Source organism: Sinohyriopsis cumingii, chromosome 14 (assembly GCF_028554795.1).
Source record: "Sinohyriopsis cumingii isolate HCF-2022 chromosome 14, ASM2855479v2, whole genome shotgun sequence".
NCBI classification, from domain to species: domain Eukaryota; kingdom Metazoa; phylum Mollusca; class Bivalvia; order Unionida; family Unionidae; genus Sinohyriopsis; species Sinohyriopsis cumingii.
Window position 1 is genome coordinate 101,819,810 of NC_142974.1, and position 25,366 is coordinate 101,845,175.

Genomic DNA, 25,366 nt, shown 5'->3' on the forward strand with positions numbered 1-25,366 from the left:
AGCAACTGCACACCTTGACCAGTCGTTTTACAAGATATATTGATACTAAAGGAAATGATATCATTTCGTAGAAAAAATGCTAAACTACAACAATGATTTTAGAAAAGAGTGTACTGACTGTTTAATATCATGTACATTTAATCCGTTATTTATTTTCATGGTTTAATATTATAGATGGCACACATTCTTACAATTACTAGCTTATAGCAAGTAATCTCAACAAAAAGCAGATGTGTAACAATTATTGAAACAAATATTCGTAAAAATACCATGATGTAAAACATTTAATAAATGTTTTCAAATATCATAAACTTTTAAGTTTCAAATGTAACTCTAAAACCCCATGTTAGCATTCAGTGATTTACACGAAAATATTAGACCACTGTTTTAGGAATGTTCTTAGTTTCCTCAGATATTTTCCTGATAATTACAGACACTTACAAACACATTATATCGCATATGTGTTAGGCAAATGTGGTCCTCATTTATAAACCTACATAATTTTAAAAGATGTACCTAACTTAAGTGGCCTGAACACATGTAATTGAGCAATACTTTCCACTTCTACAGATTCCTGTCGGACACTGCAATGAAATAAATTGTTCATGGACAGAAAGGTGCGACTCCAAAGTCAATCCTCAAAGCACATGCGTAAAAACTGGTAAAAATTTAGATTATCTATTTCCAATTTGTTTATTTAATTTTTTTTTGCATTGTGCATAATATACCATTATACCGTGTTGTATTTAGTGTCCAATCAGATTCATATTCTTGTTATCTGTGTAACACATGGATAGTGCACGATCTTGTCATATCCATACATTCTTGTGTTATGAATAACATATGTATATCACGCGTCTTTGTTATATGCATACCATATAGATATTAAATATTCTAACCGCATTTTAGTCAGTGTTTGATATGAGTGTTAGTTTTGAAATCAAGGTTGAATTAAGTGGTAATTCTATACTGCAAGTCTGGCTCCGTTTTAGTCTATTGTTTTTGAGCGTCATAGCTATTTCTCTGTACCATTAAATGGTTTGTACTGCATTCAGACACATATGGGATGACTTATAAAACAGTGAAGAAATTATACGATATTAGGGCTCTGAAAGTTTATAAGAAAAGACCGGATTTACATATTGGTTTAGGTCTCACAGTGTGCAAACAATTAACATGGGACATTACAATGATTTAGGACACTCAAGATACAATCTACTAATACAGGAACTAAAAAGTGTCAGCTGTTTCAATGTACATACCTTTTCACGGCCATGTCAGTGGTATATTATTGTCAATATACATATTAATAACAATGAATATTAGAGTGATCCAGGAATCGAAAGAACACCCTACCTACAGATGAAACTAGATTGGTCTAAGAGTCTATATGTACGAAATATTAATGTCTTAGAAAGGATTTAGAATTATTCGTTTTCCTGCTACAGTCACGAGTGATTGAAGGGTTTTAAGAATTTGAAAACAAGTTTTAACTAAAGTGTTTCTGAAACCTTATGCAATTAGTAAATACGTCCGTTTATGCAGAATAAAGATAGACAAATACTACTTCTATCTTCGTTGAGAAAATATAGGTGATCATTCCAAAATATTTTCATTTTTGCTTAGGAGCGGAAAGATGTTTTGAATTTATTGGTAAGATCCCTACATGAATGCTCTAATTAAATATGAAAGAACTTAAGTTCTTTTGCATGCGCTTTTCATTCGTTTCACAAATTAGAATGTCCATTTGCGGTACTGAAACCAGGAGTAACGATTCAGCCGTCCAATGAAACAGCGGTGGGTACGAAAGCGCGCTATAGATGTGTATCAGAAGACATGGAGCGAGGCAACTATTTAACTACTTGTCTTGAAAGCACAGCTGAATGGTCCGCTACAAATTTTAAATGTGGTAAGTCTCTCTCTCTCTCTCTCTCTCTCTCTCTCTCTCTCTCTCCCTCTCTCTCTCTCTCTCTCTCCAAAGTCTCTTTAAAGAAACACGCTGAACATGGACTCCTAAAAATGTACGAACATCTAACAATCTTTCCTCCATGCTCGGTGATGTCTTGCTACCGTAGAAAGAACCCAGTCACATGTTAGATTACAGTAACATATCATATTTGGTATATATATATATATATATATATATATATATATATATATATATATATATATATATATATATATATATATAACGAGAGCAATAGAGAGAATTACAAATATGCACAAAACAGACGGAAAGCTCTACCCGTTGATTATGTCTTAGTGTGATTGATAATGCTCGGTGGAAGTACTATTTAATACAAATACTATTATTATACAAGTAAACCAATTTTGATTCGTACTCTACGAAGGTTCAAACTGAAGGTATGCGGATAAACAGCACCCGTCGTCTTGCCTGCACGCATCGTTCCATTAGCCATCGCGATTAATCACACATAACAAAAGTGATGCTATAAAGATTATATTATATGCATTCGTGCGTAATAAACACACATGCATACACCTAATAATTAATTCTCATCTAAATAATAAATCAAGGTATATGTAATTAATTATAGAGAATTACAAATATATTCCAAAAAGAACGGGAACTGCTATCCTTGGATTTTAGCGGAGAACGGTTGATAATGCTACTACTCAGGCTGAACATCAATAGTGCTCTTTACAAATAGGACCAAATACATGTGATTCAATGTGTCAGCTATTTGGACGATGGCAGGAGTATGTATGTATGTATGTATGTATCTTTCTATGTATGTATGTATGTATGTATGTGGTTAACGGCAGAGCAGTCTTTAACTTATTTTAATGTTGTTAACGGCAGATCAATACCTGACTTCTTTTAAAGTCCAGTTCATGCTGGTCATGAACATCATCACTTCATGTATTTCGGACAACATAAATCTTCACTCTCTATATTAGTCGTCCCTTAGGTTGAGGGGGCTCAACGGGCCTATCCTTCATCCCAGGTGCACTAGGATACGTGATTTGAGACGCGCCGGAATTCTCTCTGTCCCTATTATTCATCATAGATGCACCAGGAAATATGGTTCATGAAAAGAAAACCCCTCAAACTTGCAGATAATGTCACATTTCAGATTTATTTGCACGAGTAAATTTGCTATCACAATCGTAGGGTACTATCGTATTTTAGGAGATAAATGCACATGCCACATGCCACAACTCCAGGGCAGGTTTATAGTTATTTTGGTATCATAGTGTGTTTACAAAATTATGGGTAGTGTAGTGTTGCATTCAAAGTATGATTCTTCGTCATTATTATTTAAATCCATCTTGTATATACTGTATGATTCTTGCGATATAAATTTGTAAATTGCAATTCCTGATGGGAAAGCAAAGCTAGGTGTTCAGATAACCAAAAATGGAACCGAGATCTCGGTGTTGTATGAAGTATTAGATCTCTTGACACGTGTCAACAATCTAATCATTATACGACTGAAATTTCTTTGCATAACAAAGGACATGCATTATGCGTCACCTCTGGTCTTTAACGTAGTGTGATGGTATAGAAACAGATTCAGAGTTATATCGGCTAGCTGGCCAGTTACTGAGCACTGACCAAACAAACAGGAGAACACTCTATATAGGGTATAGCAACACAATACATTATAACACCATATATATATATATATATATATATATATATATATATATATATATATATATATATATATATATATATATATATATATATATATATATATATATATATATATATATGGTGTTATAATGTATTGTGTAGTATATATAGCAAACACAGGACACACAATTGGTCACAGGCAAGGATCCCTAAAACAAGAATCAAGGCAAGGAAAGCAGCCTGGGGAGTACAATCCTTTACATCATAATTAAGGTTACAGCAGAAACAAGAACAAGTTTTGAATGAATATTTTCTCAAACTTCTTTTTGATTTTTGTTTTGTGTCAAAATATACACTTTAAACAGACTATGGAGGATACACACAGATATAAAATCACTTCAAAGTTCTCCATCTCAGTAATAGGCAGAGGGCGGAGAGAGGTCCATACAAATAACAGAAACCTGCGTTAAGAGTAAATGTTGATTGTTGTGAATGTAGACAAAATATTTAAGTACGAGAAAGGCAGCAAATGCAGATTAAATTACAGCTTACTATATTGGATTTCTTTTATTACTACCACTGAATAAAGCTTACGAAATAGACGATCAAATATACTATGTCATATTTTTTTCTGTACTTTATGTTACATCCTTATAGAAGTCAAACTTGATTCGTGTTTCTATTACCGAGACGCTTACAGATTTAAATTTGTTTAAAAAGCCTCGTTAAAAACAATTTTTGGCTTGATTATTTATTTAGTTGTTTACTAAATTCTCATTTCAATGAACGATATCGTATTATTTATATTTCGCGACTGATTTTAGTAAAATATTATACATTATATATGTTTTATTCTTAAAGATATAGTCATATTATGTTGAACTTTGTTCATTTTGTTTTCTTATTTAGGCGTACACCATTTCGTTTTCTTTAATATTGCTTAGCACATATTTTTCCAGATCATCAGTTTAAAAGAATAAGAAATTTTCCATTAGACTATATTAAAAAGGTTACTAAACTAATTTTACAACCACCAATAAAAGGCAGACTCGCGCTGTTTGAAGTTGTCAAATATTGTGTAGAGAAGCGAAGTTATATATTTCGATATTGTTTTAGTCTTCGTGTCCTTTCTTTAATTTTCAACTTTGGTTTCTAAATTTGGCGAATCTTCGCCAAGTTGAATGGAGAATTATTTGATTCTATGGAAGTATCCTTTACTTGAATATTGAATATTGATAGTCTTTCTTCTTTTCACAATATTATTACAGGAGATGATTTTGTTTCAAGATGTACTTTTATGTTTAAACAGTATGTAAAAATCCTCCTGTGAAATCAGGTGCGATAAATGAGACATCAGAAGTGGAGCTCGGACAAAACTACACCTACAAATGCCAGAATGGTCTGTTTGGCAAACAAAATCAGAATCCGACAGTCACGTGTCTCCAAGATGGTAACTGGACACCAACAAATTTTGCTTGTGGTAATTTAGCAATACATTTCATCAAATAAGAACGTTTTGTCAGGTTAGTTATAATTGATAATATTCTTTTCTAAATTACATATTCAACGTCAAAAATTGGATCTTAGCTTTATATGGCACATCCTGTAGGAAATATCGAATTATTTAAATTATCTGTTGCCCATGCTACAAGCATAAGGATTGAACATTAATATAGAACGCTAGAAACGTCTTTCTTTCCTGCGACTTGGAAATAAATCTCGAAGGTGGGTTGTATTTACTAGATACCCTGTCTGTTTGCTATACAGTTTGAATGGAATTAAATTAGGTTACTATGTATTAAAGGTTCATTCAGTACCGCTAAGAATATCAGCTGGTGTACGTATGTGAAAACGACCAATACGATTTCAAGTCTCGACCGAAGATGTAAAACTAAAGATAGATTCTCCAGATCTAACACTATATCAATCATGTAAGATCGATCAATTACGTAACACTGTATCAATCATGTAAGATCGATCAATTACATAAAACTACACCAATTATGTAAGATCATTAATCATGTAACACTTTGTCGATCATATAAGATGGATCTACTATGTAACAACATATCAATCATGTAAGATCATGAATTATCTAATAGTATATCGATTATGTAAGATCATCAATCATCTACTACTATATCAGTCATGTAATATCAGCAGGCGGGCGTCAGCGAGAACACGTGAAAAGGTCCAGTTTGCGTATGCGATATGGAAATAATAAAAGGAAATTTGACACACATAGGGAAGTGTACTTAGTTAGATTGATTACGTTCATATAATTTCACTCCATTCACACGATTTCACTGTCTGTGTTAAGCAGTGAATTAATTTTCATGAATCATGAATCCATAATACTTGTCGCTGCTGCTGCTCACCAAACTATTTCAGAGTCATACTTGACTATTACTTTTGTCCCCTGTTACTAATTTTGCCATTAACACCTGTATGAGACTGTTTAAAATAAAATGGTGAACCATTTTAATTTTGTCTCGAGATTTGAACAAAATATCAACCCTCAAAACTAAACAAACAACAGTATACTTCTTAACAGGAAATCATTTTCATTCGAAACCAAACTCATGCCTGTATAGCTATTAATACCTGAATAATTAGGTGTCCGTTTATAAACCCAATATGTTTGAAGTACAAAAACAAGCGATCAAACCAATATTTTACAAAGGTAAGAATGCTTAGTGTTTACATAGAGATATACTTTATATGCATATTCCTATCTCAGAAGGTAAATTTGGATCTAAAGGTGTTACTTTAAAGGTCTTGGAGATGCTGCATCTTAGCATTGCATCAAACTGGACCTGAATTAAAAAGTATATTTTCCATGTTTTAAATTTCCTAATTTTTCCAACATATTCCCTGAGAAGCAGCGTGTAGAAGAGTTAATCCAGTACATGCAGGCGATAGAAACGTGCTCTTTACTGAATAATACCCAATTATCACGGTATTTTCCATAACACATAATTTCAAAACACACAAATTACCTCCAGTAACATACGACCTTGTTTATAAAAATGAATATGCATTGTTAATAAATATCCAAGCAATATGGGAAACTAATTAAGAGCCAGCTCTTGCTCATGAATCGAGAATCCCATTAGTCGATAATGTGGGAAGTCGCTATGCGCTATGAATGATCGAGGTTACCGACGATACATTTGCGCGGACACGTATATGCAATGTTTCATTGGTTAATAAATAAAAGATGGATTTGGATTTTTATGCATATTTCGAACAATGATTAGATTACTATTATTTTTCATGTCAATACATGTTGGCAAACGTTTGAAAATAAATGTTTAAGTTATAAAACACGACAGGTGAACAGTGGAAACTGAATAAATCAGCTTAGGTTAAAGTTTTGGGAGACATTCCTCTCACGGTCTGCACATTAAAAAAGAAACATACCATCATAGAATGGCCTATGTTAATCGCCTAGTTTTAAAGCACCTTATAAGGCTCCTTTTTAACGATTTAAAGACATTTTGACCCCCAAGTATTTCCTCACTAACCATTCTCGCGATCTTGTTGCAAAATACCAATTTACCAGAACTTGTTCTAATATGTCTGTGTTGTGAAGCCGACTATTTATTGCATACATATATAGTATTTATGAGGTTTTTATAAAGTATATATTTGCATGTTTGAACAGTATGTAACACGCCTGTTGCGAAGTCAGGGACGATAAATGCGACCACGGAAGTGGAGCTTGAACAGAACTACACGTACAGATGCCAGGATGGTCTAATCGGGAAAAGAGATCAAAACCAGACAGTCATGTGTCTACCAGGTGGTGACTGGACGACGACAAATTTTACTTGTGGTAATTTAACAACACGTTTCATCACATGATTACAGTATTTTGTTATGTTACTTCCAACTGCGTTATTCAAGGTTTTTGGTGTTTTGGATTTAATGCCATCTTTCGTCGCACGATAGGTTATACATGGCGACCGTATCACTGGTAGAGGAAGAACTAGGGTAAAATCAAGTAACATCATCCGACCCACGGGAAACTACTGACAGGATTTTACACATCTCCATATTGTCTGAGCCCGAGACTTGAGATGAAATGGTGGTGATCTGAGCTTATAATTCACCATCGTAATTGAGGTCATAACATCATACTACACATAATTAATTAGCATATATACTTATTTCAATCTTCTATTAGCGAAAGTTACACAATTAAAGGCTATACAAAGTTGGTTATGGCGCATGTGTACATCTAGGGTGCCATATAATTATTTCAGACGACTTAGCAATATAACTAGAATGTGATTGTATATTTAAAATATATAATCTACTTTCGCTGTAGAGTTTAATTCAATTCAATTAGGTTCCAAATTGTTAAAAATACCTTTAGTGCAAAAACGGACTGACAGCTGTATGATACATGTGAAGAGGGACAAAATAGTCGAAATCTGGACCGAAAAGATAAAGGTAGATAATATATATCTAGCACTACATATATAGTGTCTGATGGATCAGTCAAGTAAGAATGTCACTAGGAGGATATTATTGAACAATTTATGCAAACGTCTGGTTTGCGTGTACAATAGGGAGATAGTACAATGCAATTATATGAATATGGACTCATTAGCGTTGTACACATTAACATTTTATATTCCAAACTTACAGCGTCAAATAATGTATTATCAGATTCATAATCCCGATTATTGCTGCTGCTCAAAAAACTGTCCCATTGACCCCACCGGAATTGCATCTGTGTCACCTGCAACTTATAATGCCACTGGTAACTCAAGGTAACCATTTCACCGTCAGTAGCTAAAACAGAGACTGGTTGGTTGCAAATAAATCTGAGAATATTTTAATTTTTTCCCCGTCATTATTATAAGAGATCTAAGAAATAAAAAGTCGAAGCACACTGACATTCCGAATAATATACTCTATCATATTTGTATAAGCGGGCGCATATGCCAGGATCGAATGCCAGATTAGTTTTGGATAAGGTAACACCCTAATCAATGGTGAATTCCTATAACATCCTTATTTGTTATGATGGCACTGCGGTAGTTGCGAGGTCGGATACTCCCAAGATTTTATCCAAACTTTTAATGAAGTCCCACCCATGCGCTATTTTGGTTGAAAGTTAAATTAGTGAAAGATTGATGTTCAGCTTTGATCCCACATTCAGCATAGTTGACTGATAAAATTACTGAATCTACAAACCAGAGAAATTCAACGAATAACATTTTAATAACAATTCAACATTAAAATGTTTAACATTTTCCATGTACTCTCCTTCTGCTCGACCCTGTGATAGCCGATTGCATCATTTGGTTAGTAGTGTGAGATAACTTTCCATTTGTCCTTTTATTCTACTCATCTGTATAATCTATTTCCTATTTTTCCAATTCCTTCTCCTCTTCCTCCCTAATTTCTCTAAATGCCTTCACCTCTCGATATCTCTATGATATGTATATCCTTCTCCACTAACATGGCCAAAAGGTGTTTATGTAAGAAGGTGGTATGGGAATGAATCATGTTGAGACAGGTTTGAAAATCGCGATCAGGAGGCAAATGAAGGTGCAGGATGCGATATTCCGTGACTAGGGTGACAGTCAATTGTTCATAAATTTGCCATTATGTACTGTCGTAAGTTAATCTGTTTTGTCATCTTTGTCCTTTTAGTCCTGCTTTCACCTTGCATAAGTATTAATATGCCTATATTGCAAGTTGATATGAATCTTAATATGCTGAGCTTGAATGTTAGAGGAATTATGTACTCTGCTCTTAGCTTGAGTACAATGCTAGATAAATATAAAGTTAAGGTATCTTGCATAACTGAACATAAACTATTACAGCATATACTTCCATTTTGCGATTCTTTTCGTTCTGATTATAAATGCACTGCTAAGGCAGAGGATATTTCCTCTAATATCACGTTATTAAAATGTGGTAAAGTAAGAGGGAGTTGCAGTCTTCTGCAAAACTTATCTCATGAGATATGCTAACTTTATAGATGAAGTTAATAGTGACAGAGTTGTTGGCATATAATTCAAATTTACAGATATGCCAAATGTATATATTTTGGGATATATGCCGACCCTATTGTGTGGCATAGATTGTTACAAAGTTCAAATTGAGTTGATTCAAAATCTGTAAGATCAGTACTCACAGCTGGGGGACGTGTATTTTACTGGTGATTTCAATGCAGTAGCTGAACCAAACACTTTCAGAGATTACAAAGAGAGGGTATTGTATGCGTTCATGCGATATAATAATCTAGTGAGTGCTGCACATTTACTAATATGCACTGGCTCCCGTTATAATTTCACCCCAGCATGAACGAAGATTGATCGTTTTGTACTGATGGAACAATGCATAGGTAGATTACGGAGTGTGCTCATTGTTTCAGATCACGAAAATCACGTGATATCTGACCACCTTCCTATCCTTACTTCACTTCGTACAGTGACATGTGGGAGAGACTTCAGACAGTCTATGAAGAGAAACAAAAGAGCTTGGAATAAATTAGACGTCGATATCTTGAAAAAATATCAATCTGAGCTGGACCATCGACTAAAATCTTTAGATAGAGATGCTATTTCGGACAATGTTGATATATTTCACGGGCACACTGTTAATGCAATACAGCAGTCAAGCGACATCGCGCTTCCAAAATCTAAATTCAAATATCATACCAAACCATACTGGTCAAATTAACTCAAAGAAGCACATAAAGTTCAAAAACTGCCGGTGGAAAATTTATGGGGGAGGTATATGAATACATTGAAAAAGCACATGAATGCGATGTAAGACACTTTGGAAAATGGTCAACTTTAAGAGAGGGAACAATATAAAGTTTTGTCAGGAACTATCAACTGATGGAGTTTTGTCCGTAATAATGATTCCATCGCAAGTGGCTTTGACAGCTACTATGAGGACATTCACACGTCGAATTGTAGCCATAGTTTTAAGTAAACCTTTATGAATTTATAGAACGAAAATTAAATCGGGGTCTACAAGACGCAGTAAGCTATATCGAGGCCTTACGGACCAGAATCAGTTTAAACGAAGTAATAGATATAATTATAATTCTAAAGAAACCAAAAGCATCGGGCCATGATCAAATTAGCAATGGACACTTGATCTATGGCAGCGACTACCTCATCGAGTGTATGACAATGTTATTTACTCAGATGATTGATCAATATTACATACCTGTAGATACCTGTAGATTGCAAAAAGAGTTAGTAATACCAGCGAATATCAAAGAACTGCCTGGAAAGTTACAGGCAAGTTACTTTACTGCCTGTTATCTACAAAATCTTTAAGAAAGATATTCATGACCGTTTGGTAACTTGGCTCAACGATACTAATTTCTAATATACCCAATTCACAACAACATGGTTACCAAAAAGGTTTAGGCTGCACAACAGCGAGTTTTGTGCTTTTGCAATCAGTACAATGTAATGATACAAAAGAAGCATTTGATACCGTGTGGCAGAAAGGACTACTTTTAAATTATTCATGTTGGGAATTATGGGTAAATCCGTTTTGATATATTTTAACATGTATACAAAATTTACAGAACAAAGTTCTTGTCAATGGGCAATTTTCAGATTGGTTCTCAATTGGCCAAGGAGTCAGACAAGGGAGTGTATTGTCAACCTTGCTGTACACAATATTTATAAATGACTTGCTGCTACGGTTAGAACAAAGTGGATTTGGAGCAAAGATTGGATCCTTAGCTGTGTGTAATCCAACCCTAGCTGATGATATTTCACTGTTGGCTATATATCCTAGCAATCTACAAAAGCTGTTAGATATAACATAGGACTAACGTGATAAGTGGCGATTCGAGCGTAGTGTCACAAAGTCATACAATATAATTTTCGGTCCCCAATACAAGAATTGTATTAATATGAAATGGTATCTTGGCCCGTTATGTTTGCCGGTTACTGATCCGGCAAGACACCTAGGTCACCAATTAACTTAATGCTGACGTCACATGACGCAATACTCGATACATGCAGGAAAGGCAAAAAATATTTTCACGGTCTGTTTTAGTATTGGCATTAAACCGAACGGTTTAAATGGTTGCTTCAAATGTAATCTAAAAGGTAATTTTCCCTTCAATGTTTTATAGAAGTGAATTATGGTGTAACGTTTCAAAAAGTGACATTTCTTTATTTAATAAAACTCGGAAGTATTTTGCCATACATTCCCAAGGTTTTCCAACACATCCAAGATCAGACATCGCCCTGGGAATGCTAAGATGAACATCAGCGCAGTCCGAAATTGATAGAAGAAAATTTATGTTTTTACACAGATTGTGTTTGATGGCTAACAACGTACATACTAAACGTGTGTTTAACGTTGCGTTATTTCACTTCATTTTGAGCGGATCGATGTCAAGCTACGGGTTAATTTCAAATTTATATTATACCTCAAAGAAATTTAACATGTTCGGGTATCTAACTGATTATTTACATCATTCTGAAATTCCAGATAAACAAATCTGAAAGAAATTGTAAGGTCAAAAATGGTTGGTCTTGCAAATAGCATCTGGAGAGTTTGTATGTCTAATCAAGCAGACTTTGATAGATTCTCTTCGATACACGAATACTTACGACCTGCCTCAGTGTGGCAGTGGCTATAACCTGACAACCCATTAAGGTATTTACATATGTAGCTAAACTATGGGCTACTGTTCCTCAAACAGAGCTTGATATGTGTATTAGACGTGGGAATGTTTATACAGACTTCATACTTCATTGTTGTGTTAGTTGTCCTTATATGTCAAATTTTAGAAACTCTTTCTGTGATTTTATTACTGATACATTTCCACTGAGCCTGCACATTACGTTATTTAATGCAGAAGATGAGCTGCAACTACAATATCTTCTGGGTAAAAGGTTACCGTCAAGTGTAATCGACAAAGAAAACTCCAAGCTATTCGTCCTGTATGCAGCATACTTTGTCATGCGGTGTGTAACTATCTTCCTTCTGCAAATACGGTACTGAAACTTGCAACTTATGCAGTTGACGAACACTTTGTTAACTGATATAGTGTAAGAATTTGTATTCTAATATTTTTTCTCGTTTTTTTAAATACTTATCTATTGATTGTATTTAGATGATTTATTCTTATATCGTGCAATCTTCCATGAAAGGATATAAAGATGATGATGATGATGATGATACAAAGCACACAAATATTAAAATATCCATTATCTGATATATACATACATCCATATTAACTAATCTTACACACTTCAACCATTTTCCAAATTCACAACTGAACCATGTGTACAATCTAACAAGTTATCAATCTACATAATTATCTACATACTAATCAAGCTCATTTCTCAAATTCGCATGTAAATTGTACACTACTCGAAAGGTAATTCTACGTAGTAAACATTCCTAGTACTTAATTATATATACTACACATAATTAAAATTTCAGCGCCTTAATATTCTGAATAAAATCGAGCAAATCACGTACTGATCTTTAAGAAGCTTTGCCTTTCCTAGAACCTTTTTACCGCCAAATTACGAGTGGCTTCCTCGGAGAAATCCTATATTGCTCAGCAATTTTCCTAGGCGAGACTTTAAGTTTGCTTGTTAGTTAGAAGTTATACTTAGGATCGAAATTGTTATCACACCCTCTTTCTCAGTTCGGATTTGGTGTCGTGGTGACCCTATCACATCCAACATAGCGGACAATGTCCTTCTCGCTTTCTGTTCACGCGAGGTCGGATTTATAAAACGCCCTTTTCCCTCGGGGATCCTATGATCTTAGGACTAAACTCTAACACATATTTGAGAAGACTCTCGATCTACCGTCTGTGCCGATCCAAGATGCCGGGTCTTCTCTCTGGTCACGGTAACCTTGCGTGAGAGATTAACTCTAGGCTGTGCCAATGTTTAGCCATCAAACCATGGCTTTTAATAATGCCTTAGTTTATTTACTTTATGCACAACTTACTAACTGGGGCTAAGGAACCCTGCATATCCAAAACACACGTTATATAATTTCTTACTCCATATCCATCGCGATGTTCTGTAGCCATTTATGAAGCTCATTTTTCAACTTTTCAGTGTAGTGTCGCCTCATCTGCATTTCCCCACTCTCATTTTCTGCTTTTCTAAAAGAGTTAAATATTCTTCTGACTTGTACATTTTTGCCACTTTAATGTGTCGTATACATTTCAAACATTCATAGGATTTTACTAGAAAGTTAGCATTACCTATGCATCTTGTGTTTGAACAGTATGTAAAACTCCTGCCAAATCAGGGACGATAAATCAGACGGTAGAAGTGGAGATTGGACAAAACTACACGTACAGATGTGAGATTAATCTATTCGGGAAAGGAGATGTTATCCCAACAGTCACGTGTCAACATGATGGTAGCTGGACTTCGACCAATTTTATTTGCGGTAATTTGACAATGCAGTTCATGACATGACTACAATGTTATATGGTAACTTTGCATAAGTGACGTAATGGCATCAGAAAAAGACAAATGCACCTTGTCCTATATGCAAGTCAGATTGTTGTAATCTACTATTCACCGGCACTCAGATTTAGTTATTTCGTTTCAAAAACTTCAAATGAAATGAGCACTTATTTAGGAATACATATGTATTGCTCTATACTACATCAGTAACAATACCCTGCATTATATACTACTGCATTAAAGTACATAACATATAACTCTTCTTTCATTGCATACATACATATATTAAAATTAATAAATTAAATTTATTTCTTGGTTTCAGCTGTACAATGAGTAACTTATTTTTATTCGGAAAAACAACGTTCCTAAATGCAAACAAGCATTGTATAGACGAATAATGTCAAACTCTTATTTCAAAAATAATATTTTACTAACAAACCTAACATTACAAAGAAAAGTGCATTGTGTCCTTTCGAGGGCTGAAACGTGTTTGTCTGAAACAGAGACACAAACCGGGCCAGCTTTTCTTAGCATAATTAATATACCTTACATAAAATGAATTACCTTTAAAAGTTTCAATATTTATTTAACATCGATTTCACCAAAGTTATATTGTATGTTAATACGATCTACCATCAACTCATCAGATGTTGGCATATTGTGATGATTACAAAAAAGATCGATGCAGCTCTTTGCCATTATAGCTTGGCGAACGCATGTGTATGTTAAGATTCTAACACAATTGTTCCACACACTTAACTCCTTTACGGTGTTTATTGTGATGACTCTTGCTAAAGTGAATATAATACATATCTTGATTATAATTTAAAGTACAGCTCCGTAACAATATGTTAGCAAGCCCGTTTGTAAAACGGAAATTCCCCAAATTTATTGAAGCATTTTCACTGTAAATTTCTTCATGTTTGTGTATGAATAGCTGTTGCACCTTGTCCAGCTCTTCTGTTTTGAAAGTAAATAGTATTTGCATGTAGTCTCCAATCCTATCATGCCTACCTGGAAGTGTTCGGTTATGTAGAAGTCCGGAACATATTATATCTGTACCTATAATCAACAATCCGTTTGCCCCAGTCTCAAGTCTGTTTAGAATTCTCATGAATGTTATAGTTAACTTGTGATAAAACAGATATTCGCATATTGCAGCGGAAGATCTATCCTTAATAACCCACAAATTTCAGATCTTGCATCTTTGGAAAATAAATTACATAATGGTAGCCGTGTGGTGTCTCTAGATAAGCGAGAATACCACATAGGGAATATTTTTGATCAAACGATATTTGGCATCAGTATCTAAGAAGCTAAACAATAAATTAAAATTAATCTTAAATACCATTCTCTTCGTTGTGTCCAGATGACATGCATTTATATTGTTCGAAATGCTCATCTACTCGTCAAAGGTCAAATTAAATTTGCCCAATTTAACCGTATTATAATCAATGATTAATCTTTACCCAACAAAGACAAATAGCTTTTAAAACAGCGTTGTACATATATGTTAGATTGTGTACCGAAAAAATACTCAGGAGATATAGTACATTAAGGGTTAAAAAATTGGTTTTGCAATCTACAAACAAGATCTTATTGTATAAATATAACATGACTGAGCGGGAAAACGTAATTCACGCATGTGTTTGTTCATGGCCATTTTATTTGCGGTAGAAGCAAAACAGCAGTGGTTAAAAGCACAAATGATTCGGGATTCGGAAACATATGCAAATGAACGACATATATATCACTGATCCTTTACACTATAATAAAAAATACGTTTAAACTGTTAAACATATATGTTATTATGACATTTATTATTAATATTTAATTGTATTATTTGTGTATGATATTATTAGCAGGAAATCGTAGGATATTTACACACTTCAGTATTCTTTCATGTATGTATGTATGTATGTATGTATGTATGTATGTATGTATGTAAGAATCGATAAACACAGTTCCTTTAATGATACTAATTTTATTTATTCCCATTCAGCAATACAGAACTGGACACAGGATACAACCTATCCAAAGAACATACATAAATCTAAAGTAATCGGTAATATGACAGGAATTGATTTATTGGCTTGCATGCAAGAATGTGACAAGGAACCGACCAAATGTTTGTCCTTCTTTTACGATAACCACAATAGCCTCTGTGTTTTGTCCTCTTCTTTCCAACGAGGACTGCCGGACGGTTTTCAGTTTTCTGAAGAATTGGTCTATTACACAGGCAAGTATTGTCATGCAGATGGCTGGTGTATTAGACATGCATGTTTTGTCATAAAGATGGTTGGTCTATTAAACAGGCAATGGTTGTCATACAGGTGGCTGGTCTATTACACATTCAAGCTATAGATCATGGTCATATAATGACGATATCTTGAAGACGTAGATGTTATAAACTTCTGCCCATCTAATAATTGTAAGAACATATGTAACATAAGAAGTTCTCGTTAATCTTGAATTTAATTTATGTTCGATATTAATCAGAATTAAAAAACAAAATATTACAAAACCTGTTGATACATTTTCTTACATATACAGTCCATACATCGTAGCCTTTTATGCAGTTAAACTATTTGTTCTAATTCCGCTTGGACTGTTTCAACATCACTAAATACCTTCGCGTCGGCAGTGATCAGTAACCTATGGAATTTTATTGTCTGATTTATCCCAAAGGAAAAATGTATGTATTTAAGAGTTGACCAGCGATATGATAACAATAAATTATATTATTACTTGTATGAAGGGGAAGATTATAAAATACAAACTAAGAAACAAAATATAAAATCCCAGGATTAAGTGCGTAAAGTCGGGTTGGTAGTCATCTACTAGAGCTCTAAAATTCTAGTGCTATTAGTTCTCTGGTTTATGATCATTTTTATAGTAAAATAAACAAATTATTTACCCAGTCACAAGGGGCATCATTAGTCGTTTTAATTTTATTCTCATCCTTGTATCATGAGAGGATTATTCTCATAACGTCTACGAAATGATTTATGCTGGTACTTTCTGCGCATTAGTGATGTGATGATGATTGATGGTAAAGGTTCTCTGCATCATGCCCAATTCATTGGCCGTTACTCAAATCGACAGAGAGATGACAGATAGTTCGAGCCTCCATTAGGGACGTGTTATTCCTTGGAGATGATAACATTATTTTACATCGTTGGGTATCGGGTAGGTTCTGGGTTAGAACTGTTATGAAAGGGCGAACTATTCATCAGGATGGTTGACGGAAAACAGTTGCAGCACGGTTTTAGGCGATGCCTCAAATAATTATAGAGAGCGGAAAATCATAATTCGTTTCCAAAATAACGTTCATCACATCGAGCAATTAATTCAGCAAATTTGGCTGTAGTAGCGCTTTTTTATGATGGACTGATAGACTCTAGCCAAGACGTATTTGCTGATTATGCAGAGCTCGTACTAAGAAAGTCTTGAACAATATTTCTCTACTTAAAAGAGTAACAAGTACATTAAATAAAAATCCCTAAAAATTCAATCCTAACACTTGAAATAAAAACACACTCAAAGACATTTTCATTTTAATACAACAACCAAGAACGCTATTTATTCTTTTTAAGAATGATTCAGTATGGTATTGGTAAATGAAATGAAAGATTTAACCATTTGTGAATAACTTTCATTTTCAACACTGTACAAAATATCCAAAGGAAGAGAAAAGTTATAACCATCATTAACCTCCTTTATATATTTTAAACTTCCGCGGCTGGAATTTCAATGCATTATGTTCGAAACTTCATATCGTTAAATATATATTCCTACTTATTATGTTATTTTATATATGATTATTTTCTTAGCAATATATGCTATGAAAGTTATTAATACCTGATTTGGTAGATATATGACGGTTGTTTAATCTGTTCTTTAGATGCGCGATATTGCGGACTAAATCATCGTAAGGGACCACATCATCTTTTAATCTGCATTAAAATCAAAGACCAAATCATATTGAATATTGAAATAGGTGCGTAAATAACAATTACGGTAAAAATGGGAAAATATTATACCAGTATATTTATCCCTTAAGTTTTGTTCTTTTTCTCTCGTTATATTCTTCTTTCTGCTTCTTTGTTTCTTTCTCTACTTCCTATCATCTAATAGTGGAATAGTGGGCATCATTAACTTTCCCAGTTCAATATTAAGACCAATAGCCATGTTTGCAGTAAACGTACCAGGCATAATATCAGTTGTTACGGCTTTCTTAATTGGCACTTAAATTGTATCTTACATGTTCTTATTATACAATAAGGTATTCATTAAATTTTAAAGTTTAGAAGATTGTATTCAGATAGTTTAATGGATGTAATGCGTATAATTTAATAGACTATAGGCATACAATTTGACAGATTGTATATATATATATATATATATATGTGTGTGTGTGTGTGTGTGTGTGTGTGTGTTAATAGTACGTATTCCTTTAGTTTAATAGATTGTAGACATATATTATAGTAGTTCGTATTCATTTAGTTTCCAAGTAAGTGAAATGTATTTTTAGTACGAAAAGGTTGTATTGGTGAATTGGATAAAATCTCAGAAACATCTGCCTAACGATTGACTGATTAGTGCATTAATGTCCTCGATATTGAACTCGCGTGTTCGCCTGTTTCTTCTTTTGTTTTTATTTTTACCAACCAGTCATTTGTTTCATTATTCTTTTCATTCTTTCTGTGAGTCTGCTTGTTTCTATATTTCTTCTTTATTGTTTTTATCAGGAGTTATGCATTTGCATTTTACAGCACCATCGACCTCGTGTGATATGCAGTATAGGAATGTCACATTGGATGGTTCTTATTTCTGCATCCAGTTCTATATGGAATGGAAATCTTTCAACGAAGCAATGGAAGCATGCGAATCTGAAAAGGCCAAACTACTTGTCGTTACGAACAACGCTCAGTATACTGACTTAATACAGATATGGGATAAACTTGGTAAGTAAACCTGCAGCTACATATATAGCACAAAGTAAACGTGTTATATTCTCAAAACTATTTACGCAGTAAATTCAAGCTCAAGCGCTGGGTCTGAACACTTCAAAATGTTGATTCACATTAATTAAAGTGAAGTTAGTGTCATTTGTAAACAGGAAACATGCAAGGGCTTGTAAATGTCACAAACGCCAGTAAGTGATATTTAATTGGAGACACATGGATACAATAATTATAGAAACACAGACCAAATATTGACAGAAATGATAACGCATACCCCTAACAGAGTTGAGCACTAGAGGCTGTAGTTACTCAGAAAATGTTGTCATAATTTATTCTGAGTTCAGATGCAATGTCAAAATAAATCTCACAACAACCGTAAATGTAGCAATGTATTCCTTTTACTGTCAATATTGATTTTATGAGTCATCATAAAAAAACCGATTCTGACATTTATCAGCAATATTAGGGCCACTATAACGTTTATAGTTTAGTATATTGTACTCATATAGTTTAATGGATTGTATACATATAATATAATAGACTGTATGCATACAATTTAACCGATTATATCGCTAAAGTTTAATAGTATGTATTCCTATAGATTAATAGGTTGTAGACATACAATATAAGAGATTATACTCATGTAGCTTCCAAGTAAGGGAAATGTAGTTTTAGTACGAAAAGGTTGTATGAGGGAATTTGATAGCGTTTAAGAAATACCTGCCTAACGACTGAGTTGTGTATGAACTTCCTCGATACTGAACTGTTTCGCATGTCCGCCTGTTTACTCTTTTGTTTTTCGTTTTACTAACCGATAGATCAGCCATTTGTTTCATTCTTCTTTCGTACTTACTCCGTGTCTGTTTTTTTTTCTCTATTTATTCTTCCTTGTTTTCTTTTGTATCAGAATTTATGAATTTGCATTTTACAGCGCCATCGACCGCGTGTGATTTGCAGTATGAGAATATCAAATTAGATGGTTATTATTTCTGCATTAATTACCAGTGGGAATCGTAATCTTTCAATGAAGCAATGAAAGCATGCAAATCTGAAAAGGCCAAACGACTTGTCGTTACGAACAAAACTCGGGTGGTTGACTTATCAAAGATTTTGCCGCACAGTAAGTGAAACTGCAGCTACCTATATAGAACAAATTTAACATGTATTCTCAAAACTGTTTCAGCAATTTACTCAACTTAAACTCAGAGTATGAAAACTTGAAAATGTTCATTCACATTGATTAAAGTATCTTTCGAAACATTTTTAAGCTAGAAACATGCAAGGACTTGTAAATGACACAAAAGCCTGTAAGTGATATTTAATGGTGACACCGATTGCAATTACAAGTAATTATGACAATGAACGCTGGTGACATTGACATAAAGAACATGGCTTCCATTTTTAACAATACACGTTGACGATCTGAAACTATCATAAATTCCTGTATATGTAACACGTGACATCGACTAGCGATTTGGACATTGTGCAGCAAACTCATCAAAGCTTGAATGTAGTTTTTGGTTTCCGTCCATTTGTCGATTTTGAGAACAACGACGTCTTCGTAACTGTATTCCACCAGTCAAATGTTCCATCAAACCTTTAAACTTACATTTCACACCTTATAAGAAGATTTGCAAAGAGGAGGCTAATATTTAAACAAACACATTTTTCCCATTTCATTTTGTATATGTGTGAGTTTGATTTAGAGGTTTAACGTAGCTTTAACAGTTGTTCAGTCATTTACTGTGTGCCAGTTTATATTGATGTCCTGCACTTGGACATCATGCCGCCGACACGTGGCATGATGTCCCACCGAGTCACATTATCTTGACAGCAGGCCGACTAGTCCTAACTCTAATCTCTTAATGCTGAGTCATAGTGAGGTAGTTGTTAGTTGTTAGTTGTTAGTACCACTTGTATAAGTCATTGGTATGACACGGCCGGAGTTTGAACCTGCAACCTCCCACATCGGAGGTGGAATATCTAATCACTAGGCCACCGGAGACGTCACTGTGTGTAAGGTACGTATTCGAATATAGAGTTCATATGTACGGTTGGCTGGCAATAACTATATCAGATTCTGTTAATGTTGTCACATTGTAAAAATAAAATTTGGTTAATATGTAAATGTTTGACAACCTAAAGTGAATATAAAATATGGGAAATATTGGAAGAGTTACATATACAAAGAGACATTCAATCATACAATGATGGATAGGTAAGTCAAAAAAAAGATATTTTGTTTTCGTCAAATATCGAAGCAGCGTACTAATAATACACGGATAATATAATTATAGAAAACACAGGCCAACGACTGACATAACTGATAACGCGAACCCCTAAAAAAGAAAAGCAACTGAGGCTTCATTTAACTGCCAGTATTGATTTTAGAGTCATCAGTAAATGACCCATTCTGATATTTATCAACGAGAAAAGAGCCACTTAATGTCACAAATGCTGATCAGTGCCACTGTATTAAATTTAAAGGAATTTGTTTATATTAGCAAGCTATATACTTTTTTGAGGATAAGGTTACTTGTAGTTTCTTGCATTAACATGATTGAAGCCCGGCGTTGGTGGATCTAGCAAAAAAAATCTCTAAGTACAGTGATGTCTACTTACAATGTATATGAATCATGAATGGTTTGGACACCTTACTCGTGCATATCAAGTCTCACTGTGGATACAACAAACGGACGCGCACAAAGTTCAATAATGGACATAAAATGTAATGTAGTTCCTATATGTAATTGAATAAACAAGGAACTTTCAACAATTAGACACATCATGCAATTCATGCCGTTGAATCCTAACCACTCCTGCCTTCCTTATACCTCAATAAAGCATATTTAATTCATTATACCCACTGATCCAGAACCTTTGGTCACTCAGAGTGAAAATAACCAGACCCGTCCTTCGAAGCTGCGTACCCTCATCATGGTCCAGTTTAAGGCCAAAATAACTCGGGATAGTTGGGTTTCTCACCGTCGGGACATTATATCTGCAGCTGTGGGTAAACCGAACTTTGTTTGAGATAGCTAAGGCTGAAATTGTACTGCCCTGGTAATGCAGTACGCGGCAACAAAACCCGTATGAATGTTTCGTTCATATATTATTCAGTGATATTTCAGTATACCCATTGTCGTGACACTCGACTAGATTTCAATTACGCAGGAACACTTTAAGTATTATGTCTATTAAGTAGGCATACTCTGATTAAGATATCTGTTTTGAGGGTTTCGAGCCTAAACTTGAGTTTCTTCCTCCAGAAGATTCCAGAATAGCATGAAATAACAAGACGTATCTAAACCAAAGTTATATAATCAAGAAATACAAGTAGACCTATGTTGCTCAGGAAGCTGACATGTTCTTAAAACCCTAAGATAGTGCAATAGGCAAAACATTTTTATACTACAATACTTTATGTTGCAATATCTTCTAATATTGTTAATTGCATATCATTTTTGAACAAATGTTCCAATGATTGAGTAATTTGTATATGTTCATCCATATTTCAGGGAAATCAGCATCATAAGTCCAATGCTGAAAGGTCTCTAGGTTATAACTCTTTGTGTCAAAGCTGGTTTGCATTTGTTCAGCACTTTGTTCCTCCAAAATAAAAGTATGAAAATGTTTGGGGGCTTTTGTTTGTTTGGAGGTTCGTGTAAAGGATCAGCCTCATTTATGCAAATTCGAAGGATCTCAATGCTATTGCGTTATCTCTTAAGTTCTGTAGATATCAATTGATACGAAGTCGTTTAGACAGGTTTTATTTTTAGTAATGGTGGCTATATCTGGTATGGCACATTTGCGTCTTTTCTGAAAACTTGAAAGGTTTTCTTTCACACTTTGATCAGCTAAATTAGGTGAAGCTCTATTGAGCAGTTTTCCAAAAAGCAGTTTAAACGATTGCCTACTTTTATTATAAAAAATCATTTAGTATTCGCAGCAGCTGAACCCTGCGTGTCCGAATGGTCTAGCGCGCTTGCCTTGGCCAATCACTGCTATCTCTCCTCTATTAGCGTGGGTTCGAATCTCCAGCTCAGCCAATGTGAGCATGCAAAAATCTTGCCAGTAATTTTCCGTTGGTTGGCTATCATACGGTGATAAATTGTATTAAACACCAAAACAACAAAATCAGCAACTGCGGCCATATTTGTTTGTGGTTCATATACACAAACCTGAATAGTCTTTTTTCCTGTATTTTTTGTCTAATTTGGTCAAATTTTGTTTTAAAATAGATAAATATATGGATATAAATCCACTAACGGGCTTTTACCATTTTTTTGTGGCGTCAATATTGTACAGTACTTGATGCCAGTACGTTCAGTGATAAATTTAGTTCAGGAAGCATCGATTATATTTTAGAAGAAATTAAAAATACAAATTCTTGACTTACAAGTTTCTTTGACCTTACCGTTAGGCAAGCTTAATTGGGACTACACATCTAATGATGAAAAATATAATGTACATTCAACATTGGTGGTTTTAAACGCTTCGTTGAACTCATTCTGTATATGTTACATCATTCTTTGTTTCATGCAATTTATTTGCAGTAACAGATTGTATCTGCATACATGTCATTCTATGATATAGTAAATACTTTACTTTACCAATACATATCGTTCATTAGAAGAGTTGCTTGCCAAAATAAGCTATTTGTGCTGAAATAAACCTGTCGCTTTACAACCAATACCATTTGTGAATGTATGTGTCTCTTTTTATTCATATAATCCATTTTGTGTAGTGAAGACTTCTTAAAGAATGGCTCGCGTCGGATGCACGAACACTTGATAAATTAGTACTTCGTGTATTATCGATGGCATCTTGATCATGATAGGGTGTTTGACAACCTGGTGATAATTTGTCATTTAAACCATTTCTTTTTATAAATTAAAATAAAAAAAAATATTTCCACTACAGAATGTATGTATTGCCATTTAATGTATTTGCGATGACAACTCATCGTATCATTCACTGAATTCATATTTTCCCTGCAATGAATGAGACATCAAATAGATGATTTACAATCAGTGACTAATCAAAGTTATTTAAGAAAAGATAATAACAAAATAAGGCTGGTAAGTTCAAACATTTTGAAGGATGTACAAATTTTAAATACGATATGTTTTTGTTCCAAGGACAATTAATGTGCCGAATCGAATACTTGTGGGCGTTCTGTCACTGAAAAAAGCCTCGGGGTGTTTCGATTTTGGATTCCTCAATTGTTTTTGCATACTTTTTTTGCTATGCAGCGATAACATATAATCATCAAATTATTTCACAAAGTCTTCGACAGATATAAGCAGATTCAGTTTTAAATAAGATTGCTGCTTGTGAATTTAAGTAGAAATGGAAAAAACTCGTTTGTCAATGAGATAAATTTCGTTGATTTTTTTCCCAAATCCCATTTTTCAAGTGCATGTTTATTTTCTTGGATATAGTACATTCAATTTCAATTTCAATTTCTCTTGATATGATGTGCGGTATAAATAAATAATAAATAGGCCTTCCCATAAGTTAAAATGTCACCCTACAATAAACATGCATAAATACATAAATACACTGGAATATCAACATGTATATATGCACGTACATGTGTATCAAGTGTGGAAATAATGTATACATATACATATTTATTGTTTTTACAGGCGTGTTCATATATATCGGTTTATCCATTCAAACTGACGAGGGACGCTGGGTGAACTGGAGTGGAGAGATAGTTGATCCCGTCTGGTCTCCCGACAGCCAGACAACTTCGCAAATGACGAGAAATGTGGATGTATTTGGCCGGAAAGGGAATCAATGACTGCAACTGCGACATCACATTGTTTTTTCTATGTCATAAGAAACATTTTTGATCCAAGTTAAGCTAGGTGACCTTTTTATCCCCATAACAGCACCTCATATTTAAAAAGAACCAATATGTCCCTTTTGTATTTTCATACTCCTGCCTTTTAGCGTACTTAGGGGTAAAGTAATATCCCATCTTGTATTTTCTCCCACGAATTGTCCGTCCGTCAACATTGTCTATATTTACTTCTCGAAAACCATTGAGTCACTTTTATCAATCGATGTCCTAATCTAAATGAGGTTTGACATACCTAGGAATAACGGCGTCAGGGGGTAAAACATGCTTGCACCTTCTCCAGATCTACTTAACCAATCCCTTTATTGTGTATCTTTACTAAACGTTGTTTTACGTTCGTGTTAAGCTTTGAATTCTTTGCCTGAACAACTGAACAATGTATGGTCAAACTAGACACTACTACTGTTTTAAAGAAGTCTTATAAAAATGTATCTGAGGTTGTGTCTCCATCAATGGTGCTGAGTCCGTTGTAGCAGGTGTA

The 25,366-nt window shown here is 34.2% G+C and overlaps 1 protein-coding gene across 1 annotated transcript; it reads left to right on the plus strand.

Annotated features, from left to right (window-relative positions):
• Nucleotides 1–576: 576 nt before the first annotated feature.
• Nucleotides 577–24,825, plus strand: LOC149784500 (sushi, von Willebrand factor type A, EGF and pentraxin domain-containing protein 1-like). The gene is made up of 6 exons (XM_089932999.1): nt 577–661; nt 1,739–1,909; nt 4,911–5,081; nt 7,269–7,439; nt 18,801–19,016; nt 24,668–24,825. Exons 2-6 carry the CDS (start codon nt 1,837–1,839, stop codon nt 24,823–24,825), a joined length of 789 nt encoding a protein of 262 aa, XP_089789125.1. The 5' UTR covers nt 577–661; nt 1,739–1,836.
• The last annotated feature ends 541 nt before the right edge of the window (nt 24,826–25,366 follow it).